General features: G+C 39.6%; 2 protein-coding genes and 1 long non-coding RNA gene across 4 annotated transcripts; 1 reads left to right on the plus strand and 2 right to left on the minus strand.

Annotated features, from left to right (window-relative positions):
- Nucleotides 1–78: 78 nt before the first annotated feature.
- LOC110062216 (transmembrane protease serine 11D-like) lies at nucleotides 79–8,082 on the minus strand. Of its 2 annotated transcripts, XM_020769090.2 has the most exons (8): nucleotides 7,674–8,082; nucleotides 6,127–6,189; nucleotides 5,598–5,630; nucleotides 4,741–4,767; nucleotides 4,028–4,060; nucleotides 3,200–3,391; nucleotides 2,360–2,536; nucleotides 79–1,607 (listed from the first exon to the last, which is right to left on the minus strand). In XM_020769090.2, the coding sequence occupies exons 2-8, from the start codon at nucleotides 6,173–6,175 to the stop codon at nucleotides 1,162–1,164; spliced, it is 957 nt and encodes a 318-aa protein (XP_020624749.2). In that variant the 5' UTR covers nucleotides 6,176–6,189; nucleotides 7,674–8,082; the 3' UTR covers nucleotides 79–1,161. The 2 variants fall into 2 exon arrangements, with proteins under 2 accessions (XP_020624749.2, XP_020624750.2); XM_020769091.2 differs by lacking the exon at nucleotides 4,028–4,060.
- On the plus strand, nucleotides 8,044–12,971 carry LOC149114540 (uncharacterized). Its single transcript, XR_016206494.1, has 2 exons — nucleotides 8,044–8,105; nucleotides 12,745–12,971. It is a non-coding gene; the product is annotated as an uncharacterized LOC149114540 (long non-coding RNA).
- On the minus strand, nucleotides 12,709–21,918 carry LOC110062226 (histone deacetylase 3-like). Its single transcript, XM_020769101.2, has 17 exons — nucleotides 21,720–21,918; nucleotides 21,157–21,239; nucleotides 20,710–20,786; nucleotides 19,590–19,655; nucleotides 18,961–19,042; nucleotides 18,696–18,752; nucleotides 18,424–18,479; nucleotides 18,154–18,211; nucleotides 17,906–17,981; nucleotides 16,801–16,881; nucleotides 16,410–16,483; nucleotides 15,894–15,958; nucleotides 15,492–15,581; nucleotides 15,124–15,182; nucleotides 14,437–14,516; nucleotides 13,829–13,983; nucleotides 12,709–13,341 (listed from the first exon to the last, which is right to left on the minus strand). Exons 1-17 carry the CDS (start codon nucleotides 21,775–21,777, stop codon nucleotides 13,263–13,265), a joined length of 1,296 nt encoding a protein of 431 aa, XP_020624760.2. The 5' UTR covers nucleotides 21,778–21,918; the 3' UTR covers nucleotides 12,709–13,262.
- Nucleotides 21,919–21,933: the final 15 nt, after the last annotated feature.

Raw genomic sequence — 21,933 nt, forward strand, 5'->3', positions numbered from 1 at the left:
GCAGCGGTTCTGAGCAGATTCTCCACCGCTGCCACCATGTATCAATCAGCTAACTCAAGAAAGACGGGACAACAGAAGTCCGGCAAGAAAACACAAGCACAGGCTTTATTTCAAGTGAAGTCCACATGGAACTGACGCCATCTAACATACGGGAACTAAATGACGTAACGATGTAACGATATGTCACGCAACATGTCACATATTTGATTATCGTTCACATCAAACGACATTTAATTCTGACCATTTATTCGCTCCCAGAACATATTAGAACTGTTCTGATCGTGTAAAGAAGTATTTTTGACAAGAACAGACGTCTTCGGATTAACGCACTTGCGCCAATCAGGAAAATAATACAAATATGCGCATCTTTCAAGCGAAAAGGTGAGGGTTTTGCTCAACAAACATTATTTGACGCGAGCTGATTACATCAAGCTGCAACCGAGTTCCTTGCACTCAGTCATTCATGACTATCTATTGTGAGTAATATCAGTTCATAACATTCTTTCCCAAAAAACAACGACTTGAGGTTAGACAAGGAATAAATGGGAGAATGGAAAATATCTTGACACTTCTAAACAACGTGCACTCTGTTTTTCTCTTGAAGGGAGAGCGCTGAGAGGGAAATTAAAAAGACGAGAGAATGGGACGAGACAAAGTCCCTGCGTTCACGTTTGTGAAGCTAAACTAACTGTACTTCAGGCCATAAAGCGCAATCAGTCTGTCCCAATACTGATCCAATCTATTTAGGGATTTTTTAACCAAAATTTCAGCATTTTCAGTGTCAAAAAACGTTATCTCGCTCTTAAGTCTGCATTTGGTTTGTACAAAGCCAGGTGAATGTGTATAATTTTAATGGCGTAAAGCACTGTTGTTTAAGATTTCCACTGTCTAACATAAACTACAAATAGCTCTCTTCGCCTCGCATAAAGAAAGCCTTGTTTCAGTCGGGGATAGTAGTCTGCGAACAGGATCCCGACGAGCCCGAAACCGTCCCGACCAGATCGCTTTGCTCCTCAAATTCTTCAGTTATGAATTCGTCTGTTCGCTTCGCTGACTGAATTTTTTCCGCCCTCGCCGGGAGCTGTTCGCAGGCTACGGGGATAGAGGAAGGATGAGTTCACACAGTCGCTAAAGAAACCTCTTGAAATTTTGAGTGCGTTACTATCCTGTTTCGTATTTTATAACTTTTTCCTTAACCCACGGAGTAAGCACCCTCAAGTCGGCATAGACGCCATATTTGTTCGGTAATGCACATTGATCACCCCAAGAAACCAACCCTAAAGCGTAATATCGCCCGCATTTCGCACAGACCAGCGGACCGCCACTGTCGTATTCACATGCGTCGATTCTTCCCTCGGGAAATCCCGCGCACAGTGCGGTGTCGTGAATGGTCCCGTTGTAGGATTTTTCCTGATTGCACACCTTACGAGAAACGGTCCGAACTTTGGCCTCTCGTAGAATGTCCGGTTGAGTGCCGTTCCATTGTGTGTGGCCCCAGCCTGCCACGTAACATTCCTCGTTTGGCGCGAAAACTTGATCAGGACGCGGCAAGCACAGTGGCTGAACGAAGTCAGTAAATGTAAGAGGTTTGTCCAGCTTTAAAAGCGCTGAAATAGAAAAGACGACACATTTCAGACTTCTTACACAGATTATTTTAGATTCACACCAAAGGCTTCTTAATCTCTGTTTAAAAAAGTTTGCTTTGAATCAAAGCTAGGACGTAAACCAGTTATGGGCTGGGTTGGAAGCCTAGCTAGGCCTATATTTTCTAGAGCCACACGTGGGTTGAGTTTGTTGTTGGTTCTCTTCATTGAACCGAGCGTTTTTCTCCGGGTTCTCCGGTTTTACTCCTTCCATAAAAACCGACACTGCAAATTCTAATTCCATCTCTTTAAAACAAGTTCATTCAAAACTCTTCCGTGTCTCCTGGGAAAATAGAAGTTACATTTATGTACTTTTTTAAACATGGATTTCATCTGTGTTTCATAATTATCATTGTTCCTGAAAAGCGCCGTTGGGGAGGTTCAATAAAGTATTCATTCATTCATTCATTCATTCATTCATTCATTCATTCATTCATTCATTCATTCATCTGCACAGGACTCACACGTCCAAAATATTGCAAAGCAGTTTATAAAGTATTGTCTTCTTTTGTGATACTATTTTGATGTTTTCAACTGCGTTTAAATCTGTGTTTAAAATGTGTTTAAACAGTGTGGTGTTTAAATAATTTTCACTTCAAGTTTTCATTTCATATCATGTCAGTCATGACATTGGATCTCTCATTCCTCATTGCGCCCCGCAGGACACCTAAGGCCATGACACTGGATGAAGAATATTAATTAATTTTATTCCTCACCAACATCGTTTTTGGGAGGTGTGTCATGTATTCCCTCAAAGTACATGGACTTGTAACCTTCATGAATTGTGATGTTGACAACTTTTCTTCGTTGCTCATATTTGTCGTTTCTTTCTTTGATGTGATGGTCTCCAAGTACTACGGTCCAGTCTGCTGGAATAGCCGATGTAAGAGGATCTATGATCGATCAATCAATCAATCAATCAACAATCAGCAATCAGTTAGTCAGTCAGTCAATAAATCTATCGTTCAGTCAGTCAGTCACTCAGTCAGTCAGTCAATCGATAGATAGATCGATCGATTATCGATCAATCAATCAACCAACCATCCCAGCAAGCGAGCGAGCAAGATCATCAATCTGGATCGATCATCAATTCATCTTTGAATCGACTTAGCAACCGCTCAACTGATCGACTGAATGTCGACCGCCTCTTAATCCAGTCTCTGAATTGTCCATATCCCATATTGCTGGGAGAAGGAGAGGTCCAGCGGCTCTTGACTTGCTCCAAGTCGTTTCGGCGTTTCTTTTTATTTCATTGGTAGTTTACACGGAGGCTGGCAGGTTTAAATACAGTCAGTGAGTCTTAAAAGTGCGAGATAATACAGCACGAGCTGGATGCTACAATACGACAGCAGAATGCAGAGGAGGCGGTCTATTTTGACTCGCGCTTCGAGCAAGAGATGCACAAGTTACTAACTCAGCAACTCTTGGTTCGACTTGGTAATGAAAACGTGAACGACTTAGTGAGTACTCTGCTTGCACTCGTGAATTTCACATAAACTTTCTTCCTCTTCATGAGGTGTATGACTATTAACGTTCTTGAACAAAACATTACTTACTAAAACAATGCCCCGCTGAGAGTATCCAAGTGTTAGATATAATTGCACCACCGCAGTAGTGAGTTCCTTTGTAAAATAGGGCCGCTTGCCAGGGCCACTTTCCCTGGGAACTCTGGGAACCCCCCACAATTCTTTTCACTCGTCCATGTGTAGTGTTCCGTATTCTTCTAATGCCACAGTCCTGCGGAAAAACTGAATAAGACATTGAATAGTAGTTTAGGCTATTGGAGAAATAATATCCCCCTTCCAACTTTCACGCCCTGTTCTATTCCGGTGGTCCAAAGTTACTTTAGAGCCTTGGTTTGATTGCGATGAATTAAAATTTGTTTCAAGTTTTCAAGTGAATTTTATGTAGTTGATGAATTGGGTTACTTTATTGACATTACATCACCAGTGCTTATGCCACTGAATCTACAATCCTGGTCAACTGAGTCTCGGGACCCTAGGCACTTTTGCCAAAATACGGTCTTTTTGTCCCCATCTCCCTCCTCACCCCCGACGGGGGGGGGGGGGATTGAAAAATTGAATAGTGACTTCCCACCTCAAAATAATGCGTCACCAGTTGGTGTCTATAGGACTTTGTAGATATCAAGAGATTTGGTACTTAAGTCTAACGGGTTCCCATCGTTTCTCAGATTAAAGTTAAAAAAAGAAGTCGGTAATAATGTATTTTTTCATATACTTGTGTACTGATATCTTGTTATTTCCGGAGAAAGATCCATTTTCTGGTCTGGGAAAATCTTCGCTCTGTAAAGTTATTACGAGAACGCTGAAAAATAATTAAGCAAAACACTTTCCAAGGAAATAAGCACTACTACGCCAACTTACTGTTATCTGTTGAAGACGATCCTAACGATTTACCTGTAGATGGAAAACAAAAGAATATAATGTGATCTAATACTTATTCCTAATAGAATGCCCTAAGAAAATGCGCGCGCTGATTGGTTAAAAATCGTGTGTAAATAAAAATCGTGTTTACACAATTAGATTATTCGCTCTTGATTTTTAAATTAAGAGCGAATAATCTTACTGCTGTAGTAGAAATCTACTAGTCCTTCAAAACTTTATCTAAATCCTCTTCACAGACACTTCGAAAACGCCAAGAAGCGGCCCTCATTTTGTTAACAAGAGCACACTGCTACGCTACTCACTATCTATCACAGAATAGATGGTGAGTAGCGTAGCCAATCAGAGAATGGCATTCGTGATAGAACGCTAGTAGATATATTTTAAAACTCGATAGAAAAACGGAACAATGCTTCATTTTTCTTAAATAACATTGGGCTCGTAAATAATTTGGAGTGGTGGTTTTCGTATAAATAGCTGTTTTAGTGAGGAAGTAATTTACAACCTTCATCTCGAATATCTGGATCTTGATATAGTTACCTCCTCTACATAATGTAAGGTGATAGCAAGGGCAAGTACTTCCTAAGAGATACGCGTCGCTTTAACCATTTAATTCATTTCATTGTCACTGATTGGCAGTTTCGAAACAACAAAGAGCCTTGTTCATAAATGCAAGAGAAGGAGTTCACTGATACCTGATGTTCGTACTCGGTCGAGTTTGGCTGCAAAATAAAGAAAGAGAACTATGATCAACCGTCAAGTCGTGCTAAGTAGCTTAACGACTCGATATCACTGTAGGTTATCACATAGTCACTAAGTTTTTCTTTCAGAGATTTCAGAACGATTTCTTTGTTGTAAGGTCGTTTGGGATTTTTTCGTTTACTACAGGCTATTTTAATCTTTAAGGGACAGAATTTGTTATTTAGGTGAAAAAAGAGAGCATAACATTTGTTTTTTTATTCGAGAAAATACGGCTTCTTCAGTCACGCCGGAAGCGTCTTAGAATTTCGCGCTGTCAGACTATTAGGCCGACAATAGCTTTTTTGGTTTCCTATGGTTCAATTCAATTAGCCACTTCCCGTAAAATCTATTGAAATCGATATGTTAAAGCGTGAGACAAATTCCACGACAGTGTCCCATGGCTACTGAAGACAGAGGTGATATATTACCCACGATATGAAAATCAAAATTAAAAAGCTATTAAACTATATCCCACTGAGTTGACAGCCACTTAAAAAGCTTGAATGCCGTTTTATCACTAACGCTCGTGGCGCTCTTGTTAGTTATTTGACTGTAAGGGCAACAAGAGAGGCTGAATACTCTCAGGATGACCAAGTTCAGGGTATAATTTGCTCATTTCCATGAGGGTGGGGCTGAAAGTACTCTTATAAACTGGCATAACATCTAGTAGGGGCAAATAAAGATAATAACAAGCTGTCTAGGAAGAACGCGTGCTAAAAACAAAATCTGACCACTCGCTAAGACTCTTTAAAACTTGCTATTGCAATTCACGAGTTAACAATGGAGATAAAATTGTTGACCCCATGATTACCTGTCTTAGGTGTTGCGTCCAAGGGTGCAGAATCTGTAGGAATAAAGAAAATCATTAATATTGTTAATATATTCAAATACGGGCAAAATACTAGTGACAAGCTATAACCTTTTTATCTCGTCATGTGTCACGCATTCCTCTTCAGAAGAGTACAAATGACTGCCTACGGGGATCTCAAGCCTGTAACATGACCTCTTGCTCCAGTCACCCCTCTAAACTCGTGCTGAGTTTGTTTAGACAGGAGAACACCATGAGTTGCCTTCCTGGGATTAAGCTCAACCACTCAGTGAAGGAAATTGCGTGACTTTTCGCGCATTCTTTCAGTTTTTGGAAGGAAAGATTGCTTGACAACCGACTCTCTTCAGTAGCTGCGAGCGTGACCTGAAAGATCACGCGAGAAGATATGCCCTCAGGCACGCGGCCCTTTTTTCTCTAGCGCGTTCTTTGGCGTTACGCTCAAAGGCTAACGAAAAACATTGGCTGTTGGTAGCCTAACCCAAGTAAGGCTTAACAAGGGACATCAACTTACCAAACAACGGAAATATATTCAAGCAGATGAAACACAGTTTCAGTAACATCGTGCTGTGATGACCTGCAAAAAAAATTGATCGTATATGGAGATAACGTCTTCGACTTTGAAGAATTGCGGTAATAAGGCAATTTATTGATTTTGTAGAGAAATTCAGAGCCAAATTAATTAATTAATCAATCAATTAATTAGTATACTTCATATAATTCTTAAGTGGAGCGTGTGACGGGACTGAACGATTGGGGTTGGACTGGACTCATGGCACAACACGGACTGAACAGATTGGTAAAATAACTTTCTAGCTAGCTATCCAGCTGTCGCGTTCTGTTTTACAGTGCACCTCTCAAGCAATTCACCATCCGATGTCCGATGATTTGTCACATATCTATGGATCTTCTTACGCCAACATGAAATTGGTAAAAGGACGTCCGTTTTCACGTCCGTAGACCTTTGAACTATAGGAAACCAAACCGCAAGCATTGTAACACCTTTTTCCCTTTGCTCCAGGCGCTGTTTAAACCAAACTAGGATCTCCTGGTCTCCAGGTCGACACGTTATCGCGTAAAACCGGGTAAAACGGATCACAGACTTAGCCATGAGTGTTACGCAATATGTTTGTTCATTTGACGCCTGAGCGAACCATTTGACTCTTATAAAACGTTTGACGCGTATTTAACTCGGCTAATTTAGATGTGGCTTACGTTGTTTTCCCAAGTAATTAACACAACAGGCATTTATAGCTGGCGCTCCGCCGCAGTATCTTCTTACTGCCAGGGATAGCGTGGTATATTTTAAGGACTTTTACATCTGTTGTTGAAGGATTTACGATATTCTAGTTGGTTCAGAAAAGACAGTCATGCTTTCATCGATTGACATAAAAAAAGATTCGTGCGCGGGAAGACTGCATAGCTTTTGTGATCTTATCGCTAGGAATAAACACCCTTTATGAAATTAGTATTTGCGATAGCACCAATCTGTCTTCGCGAAAGATTTTAACCGCGTAAAATTGTCGAAATCAAAATAAATCAGGGTAAAAATGCTCGTAATATGTGACTTCATGTGTTACCCAGAGCAAAGAGCTGTCATCGTTAACAAGCCATCCTTGCATTAGCCTTTTGTCGGTGTGTCAGAAACGTCTCGCAGAAGTCTCCATTGTCTTGTTTCAGCTCGCAGTTAATCTAAATTCCTAGAGCCTAAAATATTTACATTGGCAGTCTGAAGTATCTACAGCGATAAAACGATGAGTTGAGGTGTGGAGAAAATACTTGGAGAAAGAACCTTCGGAACTCAAAATGGTGCATTCACTGCATAACTTATCTGAGTTGTGTTAAAATTTGTCCATTTGAAACTGGCGGAAAATTTCCGAGATCCATAAACCGGCCAATTAACAAATGAAAATATCGACTGATTCAGGATTTCGATGCTATTTTTAAACTTCTAAGACTCTGAAACGTGGCATTTTTAGCGTAAACTAATACAGCAGTTCACGGCTTCAGCTTTCCACTCCCCATAAATAACTGGCTAAAGTAAACTGTCTTATCACTTACCCGAAACAAGATCTAACGCCTGTCTTTAGAAAATGAATTCTCCGCTCGTAAGATTCTCTCCAACTTTGCGCACACTTTGCACTTACGTGTACACGTTGTCACTGCGTTAGGACGACTAAATTCTGCAACTTATTAATGCAGTAATGCTTCACAGACTGAGGATTTGCAAATCGTCTACACTTGCAAAATATCGCTTGTCAGTAATTTATTAAGAAGTGGGCTTGATCATGACGAGTTGACGCACTGACATAAACCAGCTTCCTGTAATTAGTGTCTCTCACACGGTTACCACCCGTCGTCAGGTGAGCAGCTTTCAGTGAGCTTTGAGCTCGTTTAGATTTGAGGCCCTGAGATCTTAAACGAAGCAAAGGAGCAAATTGCACGAGAGTATTTCAACCTCAAACCGATCCAGCTCTCGTTTCTCCAAGCCAGGTCTGTATCACTCTGTACGGTAAACGTTTACGCCATAGGGTTATATAAAGGTGAACCTGAAAACAGCCCCCTGGGCAAGTCGTTTAGATTAGTCTGTTTCGAGTTTCGTTTGACGCACTTCCGTAGGTAGAGGTCGCGCGCCGTCTGGTTAATTAAGAACCTTCGAGAACGTCAAAGCTACGAGCTTTTCACGCTGGTCTCTGTGAAATTTAAGATCGATTTCTGCTGACTCGGGACCATGGTCAACGTGGCGCAGGAAATCGCGCAGAGCCTCACTTTGCTCATGTCTCCTCACTCCAAACAAACGTAAGCTTTGTGCATAGTTTATATAGCAAGGGTTCTCTTATCTGGAGATCCGGAGAAAGTGGGCAGGAAGTGAGAGGGAGGTCTTCATTCATCAACAACAACAACAACAACAACAACAACAAAAAAAAAAAAAAAAAGATTTTCTAACTGCACAGTCCTGACAAAATCAAGGAGTAAGACCGCGAAAAGTTTTAGTATGAATCAGACAAGGTGCGCGCAAAGGAGGAAAGTGGTAAATCAACATTTCTTTGACTCCTCGGTCCCTTAGCACTAGACTGCGAGCAGTCTTTCTTTTGCTCGAAAGTCCATGGGAAAGAACGCAAAGAAGAACGCAACAGAAAAGTGAACGGTCGTGAGTATGCGAGCCCCAAGGATTTCCGAGCAAAAGAAAGACTGCTCACAACCTATTTTAGCACTTGAACCTGTTGAGTTTAGTCAGCAGTGACAAAAGGCTGGTAGGGTATCTGATAAAATCAGCTCTTTTAATCTTCACTTTTTGCAGCGGTAGAGCAAGCTGAACTAATTCATTCCAAAAATCTGACATCTACACTTTGTTCTGACTTGTAACAAAGGCTTACGTGATGTGTAGCCGAATGAAAACTGCTCTCATCCAAAAACAGCTTTTCAGGCCAAACATAAATAAATAAATAAATAAATGAATGAATGAATAAATCGGTTGCCAGCAAGTGGCGCTGGAAATGCTCTTCACAGCTCCTAAAACGGAAACGACTGTTCATTACTGATCTGAAAAGGGGAGAATATGTGAGGCCGAATGGAAAACGCGACTCTCAGATTTTGCAGATTATTGTAAGTATGTTCAGTAGCACGTGCTTAATGCCTCACGTTCCCTTCTCCGGATGAGCTATTTGAAATTTTAAACGCATTAAATGCTTGGCGTGAAATATATTTTGCCTTCTTGTGTACCATTCTCATGATAGAGTGTTTTTACATGACGTCACGGCAGCCATATTGGTATCCCAAAACAATGGACCGGTAGCCATGTTGGTGTAGCAAACCAATGCTGTGGGAGTTAAACTATATTCTGATGTAAACAATCTCTTTAGCTCCAATAAATTTGCCTGGCAGCTGGCCACGTGAGTGAAAACACCCTTTTCTTAGCTGAACATGCTTAAAACCTTTTTGCAGCTTGGCATTGGCCAATAACCAAATGAATGTTATTGTGAAAGGTTTGACTTTATAACTGGCTTCTCCGCGTCAATGCCAAAATGTATATTTTTCGGTCAATAAATTTAGCAAGCCGTGTGTGATAAACTGCATATCCGGCGTATAAGAGAAAGGTGATGTCCTTACTGTACTACTCAAACGAACAAAATATTGTCTACAGACAAGATGTTGTTTATTATTTGCCTCTGTGTGAGTGAAGGCCATTTATGCCGCTAGTTCAGATATTGGATATTTCTATTATCGACTGTTTACGCAATTCCGTTTGACCTTCGTGTCTTTCTAATCGTCTTACCACACATCAAGAGTTCAGTTTAAGTTCCCTTTAAATTCATCGTCTCCGAAAAGGGAAACATCTTGCCATGACAAAGAACAGGGCACAGTTGAGAACAGTGTCAAGTCACACTGTTTTTTTGTTTTTTTTGTAAGAATATTGTTTTCCCGGCCGAAGCTAAATATTCTTATTTTTCTGCCGATTTTAGGCTGAAAATATTCTTGTGAATATTCTTGGATTATTGCGCATGAAATTTCTGTTTTCGAATGTATTTGGTGTCTGGATGGTGTTAAAGTAATTTTGGAGCCAGCAGCCTGATATCACGCACATAACTTCTTGCATGATATGATATTAGTATCGAACACACGGCTAGCGCTGTTTTTGTTGTTTTTTGGCTAGTTTGCCCAGAAAGAAAAAATTTTATACGTTTAGTACAAATTTCAAACTCACAAAATTATGTTCTTTTCAAACAAAAAAGAGTGTACCTCTTTTCAATATAACAATTGAGTCTGTTGAGTTTGATCAGCAGTGGCAGAACACTAGAGATCACTAGAGGACTATCTGATAAAATAAGCTCTTTTAGACCTTTTACTTGTCTACTTTTTAAAAAGCAGAGCAAGCTGAGCTAATTTAGTCCAAACATCTGCTCTACACTTAATTCTGACTTGTAAAACAGGCTTGCATGAGGTTTAGCTGAATAAAAATTGCTACATCCAAAAAACGTTTCTCAGACCAAAAAATATATAAGTAATAAATTAATTGATCGGTTGCGAGCAAGTGGCGCTGGAAATGCTCTTCGCAGCTTCTAAAACGGAAACGGCTGTTCATTACTGATCTGAAAGGGCGGAATTGTGAAGCCGGATGCAAAACGCAACTCTCAGATTTTGCAGATTACTGTAAGTATGTTCAATAGCACGTGCTTAATGCCTCACGTTCCCTTATCCAGATCAGCTGTTTGAAATTTTAAACGCATTAAATGCTTGGCGTGAAATGTATTTTGCTCTCTCGTGTACCGTAATAGAGCTTTCTCAATTAATGTCACGGCAGCTATACCCGGGGGGATACTCTCAGAAAAATTTGGTTGGTGTGTGCGGCTATAGTTTCCCAAAACCCTCACCCTATTTAAGACCAAAATCTGCGATTTTTCCTATCCTATTTATGACCTGACCAAAAACTCGATACGCTGTTTATGACCGTTGCGGCTGACACAGTTGCCCTAAACATGATTTCGGAAGGGCTTTTGTTGATGGTCTTATCGTAGCTTCTTCTAAAAAACATACTGAATTCAAGACTGGAGTACAAAGTCCATACCCTATTTATGAACCAAAATGGCCAAAATCGATACCCTATTTATGACCAAAACGGCTGAAAAACCATACCCTTTGGGGCCGCACATACCTACAGTGAAACCCCGTTAATACGACCACCTTCGGGCCATGAAAAAGGGGTGGTCGGAAAATGACTGACTGAGCTTTTTTTCGGGTCAGAATAAAGTGGCCGTAATAACGAGGTGGTCGCATTAACGGGGTGGTGGCAAGGCGGGGTGCCACTGTAGATAGCCCATATAAGGGAGAACCCCCCTCAGCTCCCTCGGACGGGGGCAGCCATATTGGTGTACCAACAATGAAACGGCGGCCATGTTGGTGTACCAAACCATTCCTGTGGGAGTTGAGCTATATTCTTATGTTAACACTTTCTTTTGCTCCAATAAATTTTCTTGGCTGCTGGCCACGCGAGTGAAAACGCTCTGTTCTTAGCTCAGCTTGTTTCAAACCCTTTCGCAAGCTTGCACTGTCCAATTGCCAAATGAATGTTATCTTTAAAAAGTTTGACTTTATAACCTTTTATTTGCGACACTGCCAAAATGTGATATTTTTCGGTCAATAAAATTTAATAGCCGTCTGTGTGATAAACTTTATATCCGGTATAAAAATTGAAGAAAAATGTGTTGTACTTATTTACTACTCAAACAAACAGAATATCATTGTTTACAAACAAGATGTTATTTATTACGTTTGCCTCTGTGGGCGAGAGACTCTTATGCCGCTGGTTCCGATATTCGGATAAATGATTGTTTACGCAATTCCGTTTGACCTCAATTCCTGCCTTTTTAATCGTCTTACCGCAAATGAATAATTGTTTAATTAATTTACTTTTAAATTCATTTCGAAAAACAAAACATGTTGCATGATGATAAAAAACACGTGTCTGAAATCATTGTTACGTTATTTGAAGCAGAAGGAAGAAATTTGTTACAGGTCAAGTGGTTTAGTCTGCTTGCCTGCCAAGGGAACAGTGTTAGTCAAATATGGGCCTCTTTTCAATTAGGGAACGTAAATAACAACGCCACCAAGAGACTATTTTTTCGCACCACGAACATGGGAAATTCGCAGCCGTTCTTTGGTCAAACTGGGCCACAGAAAAATGCTACGTGAACCAAAAGGGTTTGACCGCGGGGAAATATCGAGGCCTAGAATCTAAGCAGAGACTGTTCGAAGAAACCATGGCAAAATTTTAAGAAATCAAGTCTGCCCGACTTCTTCAATCTGAGATTAAAACCTCACGACTCTTTTTAACCATACTTGAAGGGTTCCGTTGATGTAAATTGTGCTCTAAATTTTGTTTTTAGGCAAGTCCTGGGTCTCTCTCTCGAAGCCAGACAAAGATGTTGCAATTGATTCTCGTTCCCCTCGAGAGCCTTTCTTGAGGCAGTGCAAAGTATTTCCTCTTAGAATAGACCTCGCACTTAACCCTTTGGGACGCTGAGTTACCAGTCAGCCAAGACCACATAATTAGTTTTCGTCAAGTTTGTGCTAAAGCAAGAATACTATTTTTCACCAATCAATTTTAACAATCATCCTTGTTTTATTAAACCAGGTGATCCATACAAAGGATGCTTTAATAATACAGTCACGCTCATAAGGGGTTGCGTGATCTTCTACGCTACAAATAAGGATTGTGTGACAACCCAGATGACAAGGTTAAAAACAAGAACTTCTCTCCAAGAACCATCACTTTATTTACATGTTACAAATTCTACTGGCCTTCGCGGATTACATTGCAAGGTTTACAGTTAAATTAAAAATTTACACGTAAATACGAAAGGAGTCTTTGTACAAGGACTGCAGCTCTCTTATCGAGCTTAAGAGATTTTGCTTATCAGGGACACCTGACGAGGCGTTCATGAAGTACATATATACAGCGGCACTTGGATTTAGGCAAATGTTGTTTTGCTTCCAAAAAACATAGCAGCTCTTTTCTGACGTTGGTTTGTTTTGTTTGTTTGTTTATTTATTTGTTTCCTTGCTTGAGTTCGTTTTCCTTCTGGCTCAGTACTCAGCAGGTTCCATGTCTCATGCCAGCTTTTCGTCCCCCTAGCCAACATTTCCCTTACTTCAATGTTCTTTTAACACCTCTACGTACGCGTCTTCTTTATCCACGTCATGTTCACCGTCATAGAACTCCCCATCAAATCTATATCAAAAGAGAGAAGCGTGGTGACTAGCAAGAAACTTCATATCCAGGCTTTCTCTGATACTTGAAGTGCCACAGAACAATAACCAACTAAAACGCAGGAGTTTGGAGGCAGCGTGGCCTAGTGGTTAGGGCGCTGGACTTGAAATTCGGAGGTCATGCTTGTAAATAGCCCACTGGTCTGTCTCCCGCCAGCTGGGAATTTTGAGCCTATTATGTTTATTTGAAATATTTCTTTCTTTCAGTTTAAGTGGCATGTCTGAAAACTAGCTAGCTGTAGCTAAGAGCATCGACCACTATAAACATTCAATAACAACAACAACAACAACAACGTTCAAGGGAAATAGAATGGTTTGTTGCTATCTCGTGAAGACCGTAAAAATCTTTTGTGAACTGGGACGCTTTGCTAGTAGACGACACATCTTATCCGCCTTCTTCTCTCCTCTACCTCCCTTCTCTTTCCCTCTTTTTATCATCCCCTTCTTACCTCGAGTCCTCATCCTGTCTGGTGTCAGGGTCTTCCTGATCTTCCATGGCCTCCAAGCACATGAAATCCGGGGGGACCTCTTGCATCTGTACACTGGGGGCGCCTGTTAGGCATTTGATGTTTTCGATAACAGTGTGCTTGATATTGTCCAAGTACTGAAAAACGAAGAGAAACAGTTAGCAAACGTTAGATTACCATAGGCGATATAGATAACATGAAGCCATTCCCAAGTGCATTTTACTTGACCACTACATTGGAAACTCCACTAAAAGCCACCTCCACCTGTAAAGTTTCTGTGTTGTTAATACATTTTGAAATAAGTTGCACTCCCGAAAAAAGAAAAAAAGGTGTCTCGACAACGGCCACTTTCTTCTGTCTCCAACGTGGCCGTTGTGGAGAGGTTAGACTAAACAAAATTCGACAGGAAATTACGTAACTGTACCTCTCTACTTCAGCAACTCTGTGCGACCTGTAGTTTGCAGCTTCTTATCAAGTATTATAGCAGTCATGTGCTCTGTCTTATTGTAGCGCAATAGAATACTCAAGAGGTTGTTCTAGGTTTATACGCAAGCGTGCAATTAATCCTCTGGTTGACGACACGTACGTACCTGTTTTGTATTCTGATTCTCTATTCTTGCCGCGATGTCTGGATACAGCGAGAAGTCTGGGGCGAAATACTCCAAGTAATCTGTTTGGAACATAGAATGTATCGTTAGTTTCCAAGTTCGGAGCCATAACTATTCAAATGCTATAATACAGAAGGGCTAACTCGTGAATCATGAATCCCGCAAGTTTTCCCGCGTTTGGCGGCGGCTGCATAGTTTTACAGCGAACTGCTGGCGATTTCTGATTGGTTCATTGTGGGACTGGGTTTGTTGTGATTGGTTGGTTCAAGCATTGTCGTTATGGTTTTATGAAGGTTATGGGCGCTTTCCATTCAACTAGAAATTCCGAAAATTTTGAAACGGGAACAAATGGTACGGAAAATTCCTGGGAAAGTATGCAGACAATTCGGAAATTGTTGAATTTTCGAAAAGCTAATCATTGAACCGGAAATTCCGGGCGGAAAGTCAAATGGAACGAAAATTCCCAGTAAGCCATTTCCGAAAATTACGGTATACCTCGCAAGGTTGGTCTCTTTCCCCGGAATTCAAGAAAATGCTGTTCCATTGGCATTCAGCAACGGGAATTTCCGGAAATTCAAATCGGAATTTTTCATCGCACAGATAGCTTCCTTTTTGTTCGTTTTTTTCTCCTCGTAGTTACAAACACTAGAAAATTGCAAATATATTTACCGTTATAGGGAATTTCACTTGAGATTTCCTGATCCACCAACAGCGATGTTTCGTACGCCCTAAAGAAAAAAATCAAACAACAACACAAAAATGGTAATCGTATTTGGTTACAGTGTGTGTATAATTCTCAGAAAAAAGGATAAGAAGTTGTTAATACATGTAGAATTAGCGATGTCAACGTTTTGCCTTTTTAGAAGCGATAGCTGATTTGTTTTGCGCTTTTGGCTAAAATATACCCCAACAGGTTCCCTTCAATCTGAATGGACACGGAACCAAAATCAGAAGTCGATTCTTGTACTGCTCTGTTTGATCGATCTAGATTTTTTTACATTTAGCACAAATTTCGAATTGACTCATACAGAACTTACCAGCAACGTGCAACATTCTTTATAGTGTATCCTCCTCCACCAAGAACTAGCATGGGAAGGTTGAAGGTCTTCGCGTATTGTACGCACTCACTGTAAAGATAAAAACAAACTTAACACCTTACATTTTAGTCTGACACATAACGAAAACTCTCGGCCCTTTGTGGACCAACACTCAGCCGAGAAACAGCCGACAGTTGGACGACAAACGGACAACAGTCGGCCGACAATTGGCCGACAGACGACCAGCAAAATCTTTGGGTACTGTTCTTCACTTTTATCAATATAACAGTCCAAATAATCAACTGCGTCGACTTATACCATGTGTCTGACGGTTACGAAAGATGCGGAGGTAATGAAAAATAGTTTTACAAAGTCAGTATTGCCGAAATGACCCTTGCTTACCCGTGTCCTTTGATACTGAGGTTAAAACACCCAAGCCTGTCACAGCCAAGTGAGTCAGCTCCACACTGAAGACACAAACGACAAGAAAAATTAACTACAAAACAGTGTAATCATCTTAAATCATTAGCCTCTCTCATTAGTTACAAACAGCTAATGGAATTCCAAGTACATGTACTTAAACGTGATTATAGCAATCTGACTCTTGATAGCAAGTATCAGATCTGAACGGAGGGACCCAGGGAGACTCCCGCCTTTCCTCAGAAGAAAAGCTCACAGAATAATCGGTGAAAAGAACTGATGCTTCAGACAAAAGAGTCAAGGAGTTACAAGGTCTTTGGTACGGGACCACAGCAAATATAAGTTTAAGTAATAATAAGTCTTAAAACAAGGTGGCATCATTCAGATAGAAGCAAAAATGAGTTCTGAATACTATTGTTACGAAGAAGTGAAGATACATGTACATGTAATAAGAGAGACTCGAGTAGCTATAAGTTCAGCTCTGATTATAAAACTTACCTGTAAAACAATACAACTGGGCTGATAATGATTCACTACAGTCTGCATGATAGGCTTGAAAAGATTAGCATAACCTAAGGACAGAAGAAAGGTGTATGTGGATAATCTGAACATATGACAACAGCAGCTTTACGAAGCATACCACCAAACTATGGAGTCTCTTTAGTGGGATGTCATTACATAGTCGAAACAGCTGTCCACGGGTGCAATTCTTGGCTTTCAGTTTTGACTCTATCATGTTGTTGTCCCGTTAAGCTTTCTACATAGTAATCAGCCTTGTTTCATTGTTATCATTACATAGTGATTAGAAGAGAGGTTCACTGGAAGAGAGGTTGCATTACCATATGATGCATAATTCCAAAATGCCCTCACAAAAATTATCCCAACCTACCTTGATCATCTATTCCATCCCTCAAGGGAACATTTAGTGAATAAAATCTTCCATTCTCAACACCTAATTCAAACATGTCCCCTACAAATATAACAGATAATGGTTACTATGATTAATTAGTTTATTTACAAACCAAAAATGACATTATAAATAAGGATTTTCCCCTTGGTAAACAAGAACAAATTTTGTCATCATCATTTACTGATAACACCTTGAGATACTAAATTTACAAGGTAACCACTTGTGAGCATGCCTACAGAATTTTGAAAAGAGAGCACTGCTGTTTTTTTTTCCACTCACCCGTTAGAAGCTAAGTAGCCTGTGAAGACAGACAGATTTCCGGCTTTTGCTTCAGACCGCCACATGTTTTCAACAGAGTGAAACAAAAGGAGGAAATCTGTCTGTATTTGCAAGCTACATGTATGAGGAAACTTACTCAGGTTTTAGAATCCAAGATGGTGCTTGGTCACCCATTAAAATGATGGTGCTCACAAACTAAAATATACCTAGCATACATGTACAGACTATTCCATCCCAAGATTCCAGTCCCTGCTAGGATGTATACAGCCAGTCCAACATCACCACAGGCATCCCAAACTCACGATTCGAGGAATCGATCCAATGTTAATGATTTATGTATGCGTGTCGAGTGGGATGTGAACACCTAAAGTATGCAGACGAAAGCTGCCAGAAACACCTCAAAAAAAAAAAAACAAAACAAAACAAAACAAAACAAAACAAAACAAAACGATGAAATAGGCCAAATGGACACCAGAGACCAGGCAAGGGTGAGTATATTTTCTTTATTTCATTCAAAAGACGTAACATTTTATTTTGTTGCCTGTTTTTATTTTTCGTTATTTTAAACCCCAAGTAATGCCTTTTAGAGTGCTCAAACTATCAACGGCCCATAGTGAAACACAACACTGCATACTTTAGGTGGCCACGTCCCACTCGATACGCATACATGAATCTGTTCATTAATATATCTATTTGATTTGACTCCTTGAATCGTGAGTTTGGGAAGCCTGTGATATCATGACAGGACTCAACTACTGACTGAAATTACGTTTTAGACCTTGGACCAGTGGAGTGAAATCTTTACCTGTTCCTGGGAAGAACTGATTGCCAAACTTGTGAAAGGATAGCGTCATAACACGATCAGTCAAGTAAAATGCTTCCTGTAATTGCACCAGCATCGTTCAGTACATAGTTTATCACTAGATACATGGTGAATGTATTGTAAAGACAGGAAAGTTCAATTTACAAATACAAGCACTTGGTGTTCAAATCACAATTTGCAGAGTAAGGTCATGGAAAAAAAGGTAAAATCAAAAGAATTGATTTGGTTACCTGAACTCCATCACCATGGTGAATGTCAATATCAATGTACAACACACGGGAATGATATCTGAATTTAAAAAAATAAATAAATAAATTAGAAAAACAAACACACAAACAAGAACAGTAATAAATCAATATAATAATGTCAAAAGGCTTTTCCTTCAGATGATATGAAAAGAAGTAAATCACAATACTATTGCAACAATGTTATTTTACATAGCATTGAAAATAGCATTCCACAGTGACCTCCAAAAACACGCATACAGAGTTACAACTTACTTTAAAAGTTCCAGTATTGCAACTACAATGTCATTCACATAACAGAATCCTGAAGCCTAGTGAAAGAGTTTTTACATGTCAGCAAACACATACATTGTCCGTGTACATGTTAAACTAATTATCTTGGACAAGAAGCCCTGTACATAGTCACTTTATGCTATTATGGGAACGTAAGATATTAACTGCAACTAGTGCTGGTTCACATGACAAGCTATGATTGATCATGTTTAGGATTAAAAAGAATCGATAGTACATTTGTATGTATTACTAACCTCACATTTCTTTGCATGGTGCAGCCCTCCTGCCCAGTTGACGGCAATGTCACATACCTTTTAAGCAAAAGAAAAGGGACAATTTTTATGTTCTCATTCATTATAGAACTTCAAGATGCAAAGACAGATTAATCACAATTAAATGAATCACTGTGTGCGCCAAACTGTAAAAAAAAATAAGGCACTGATAACATTAAGAATCTCTTCATGTCATATCCTTTGATTATTGTAAACAAGCTTGCATGGATTGCAGCTATTCACATACCCCTTGATTAAGCCTCACAGCCCCCTCCAGTGATGCACCCGTGTAAATTGAACAGAAGTCAAACAGGCCAGAAAACACAGGACTAAAAAATAGACTCACAGTTAATGTGGGTTAATATGCAGAAGTATTGGAATTAGCTGATTGACTACTAGTAACAGCCCTTAACAAAAAGTACTTTGAATTTATCAGGGCCGTGGATTAGGGGCCTATTTCTTGAAAGCCCCGGAAACTTTGCGGGCTTGCAAAGCTGTTTTTAGTACCTGGAACTTCTTGTATCAAGGGAAAGTTTGTTCATATAAACAATTTGTGAATAAAACAGTGAGCACTGTAATTATAAGGTCTGAGATTTTAATGTGGCTTTCTGGATGCAAAAACCTTTTGGCACCTTCGAGGAATGGACCTCTGGTCTGCTACAAGAATGGCTAGTACATCACACAAAAGGAAAAAGCAATCTTTGCCAACATACATGTACATGTACATAATTATGTTTACAATGTACAACTTACAAGCCAGAATGTCAAGCCCACCATGCTGACCCACATGTACACTTGTATTTTTCCTTCATCACGACACATGTATAATCCGTGGTATTTATTATTGGTAGTCACTTAGAAAAACCATAAACTCACCAGTCTTCTCCAACATTAAAATTATTCACCACTTTGTTTTGTCCTATTGTGTTTTGTGGTGTTACCCTAGTGAGTAGAAAAAAATAACATCTTCAAGTTAGATCGCTTTTGTTGATAACTTACTTATATTGTGTAACATTCAATGTGTAGTTCACAGCTACAGTGTAGCAATTTATGATTTTAATGGGGTAACAATGTATTTTTAAAACAGTTAAAGTTGTACAGTGTATTAAATGTATTCAACTTCAGTTTCTGTAGCACAATACAGTGTGTACATACGACAATTTTCAAAGTTTGCAAATGCCAGCACTATCTTGGTCAATTTAAATTTAAGCTGACAAGCCTAGAGTAAAACTTTTCCAATTTGTTACTGCCTGCCAAACAGCCAATATACATGTACATGTACAACTTAACCCTATTTTTTAAGACCACACTGTAGCAGAATAAAATGGCCAGTGCATAGAGGTGGTCATTACAAGCAGGGAACTAACTTTCAATCAGCGAGTTCATGAGTATGGGTTGGTAGAGTGCTAGAACAAAGAATTCTGGCCACTGTAGAGAGTTGTAGAGAGCTGGCTCATGGTGCAGGTTGGACTGAATCAGTTATAACTCTAAAGGCTGGTTTTCACTAGTGCAGAGTCAGATTCAGAGTTGTAATCAGAAGCACAGAGTGATATGATCTAGCTAAAATGAACCCAGAGGAGTTGGAAGCAAAACACTGATTCCACTTGCGACTCTGTTGCTTACGATCTAGTGAAAACTGCACTGTTGGAGTTGGAAGCAGATGTGAATGAATAAACCAATCCCAATGCTCAATTCCAGACCTCGTGATTGTGTGGTTCTTCTGCTTCTGCTTCTGACTCTGACGACCTAGTTTTTGCTGGATGATAAGCAACAGAGTCATAAAATGGAAGAAGAAATGAAAGCATTCTGATCCTTACGCCTCCAATTCCGTTGAGCTTATGACTCTGCTTTCAATTTTTACTAGGTCATGTAAGTGCTCTTACAATTCCGACCATAACTCTGACTTTGTTGCTAGTGAAGACAACCTTAAATGATACATGTATGGTTCCTATTGAAGAAAAAAAAAACCTCTAGAGTAGACTTTTCTTCATCCTACCTTCTCAGAAACTGTATATAATCACTAGAATGAAATCTGCACATGTCATGGTATGTCGCCCTGTAAGGCTTATACACCTGTACCAGAAAAAAAGATAAATTCATATCAAGTACAAGTGTTTCTTTCAATGTACATCATGAAAAATAGCATGCGCACTTTAAAACCTCATAAAACATTTCACAGATCCTTTAAACAACAAAATGATATTTAAAGGATTTATCATTTAAACAAAAATTATGATATGCATGCACTCTGTTGAACTACTCGATGACTCACTTACAAATTGGGGTATTGAAAGGTAAATGTGAGACTTTGCCAGGCAGAGAGATAAGCATTTTTCTTCCTAAGCCCAAGGCATTTTAACTTTTTAAAACTGTGAGACCGAGACACCTCTACAAATGGACAACATGTGTATGTATTTGTATAATACACAAAGCAGTTTGTTACCTCCATTTTTTTGTGAAGATCATAGTTAAACACAAGGTTGTGTGTTAATGTGAGTCTGTGGGGTTTCATCGGATGATTAAGGCCTAACAATAGAAGCAGAAAAGTAATCTTAATTATATAATGGGACATATTTCCACATTTTTTAACCACACACAGGGACTGGTTCTGACACCCCAGTTTTTTGCTGAAGAGGGAGGGGGTGAATGTCCCAAGTACTTAATTTTCACAGCTTCAGAAATAATTTAGACTACAGTAAGTTTAAAATGCTTAAACGTAATGTTAGGATTCGTGTAAATTTAACCTAATAATGGATAGAATCCAATGTCAACGTAACAAAAATGAAGTTTTCGTCAGACTCTTTTCTTCAAAGTTTTCATCCTGATCTGGTATTAGATTGACGCCTAAGCTTATTGTAGAAAAATGACAGGAATAACTACAAAATATCCTCCAATAAAAGGATAGATAAGATCCTAAGAACGTCCTGATCCATGCTACCACGCAGATAAACGGAGGAAATTTCAATAATAACCCTAAATTTCCAAGCTTCCAATTCAAATACCCACCGTAATGGAAGTTTCCAACGTCCTCGTCGTAAAAATAAGCCACTCGTTTCTTCGACATTGTAGCTCGTCCCTTAAACTTAAATTCTCGTCAATCATAGTTCTGGAATAAAACGAAATAAAGTCCTCGTAACCCTCATTTTCAACACACTACTGTCAAAGTTCATGCGGTCCGCCATATTGTATGACGTCACTAACAATAGCACCCAGGCTCTCA

The sequence above is a fragment of the Orbicella faveolata genome, unplaced genomic scaffold (assembly GCF_042242905.1).
Source record: "Orbicella faveolata isolate gen_17 unplaced genomic scaffold, um_ofav_v1 contig_14, whole genome shotgun sequence".
NCBI classification, from domain to species: domain Eukaryota; kingdom Metazoa; phylum Cnidaria; class Anthozoa; order Scleractinia; family Merulinidae; genus Orbicella; species Orbicella faveolata.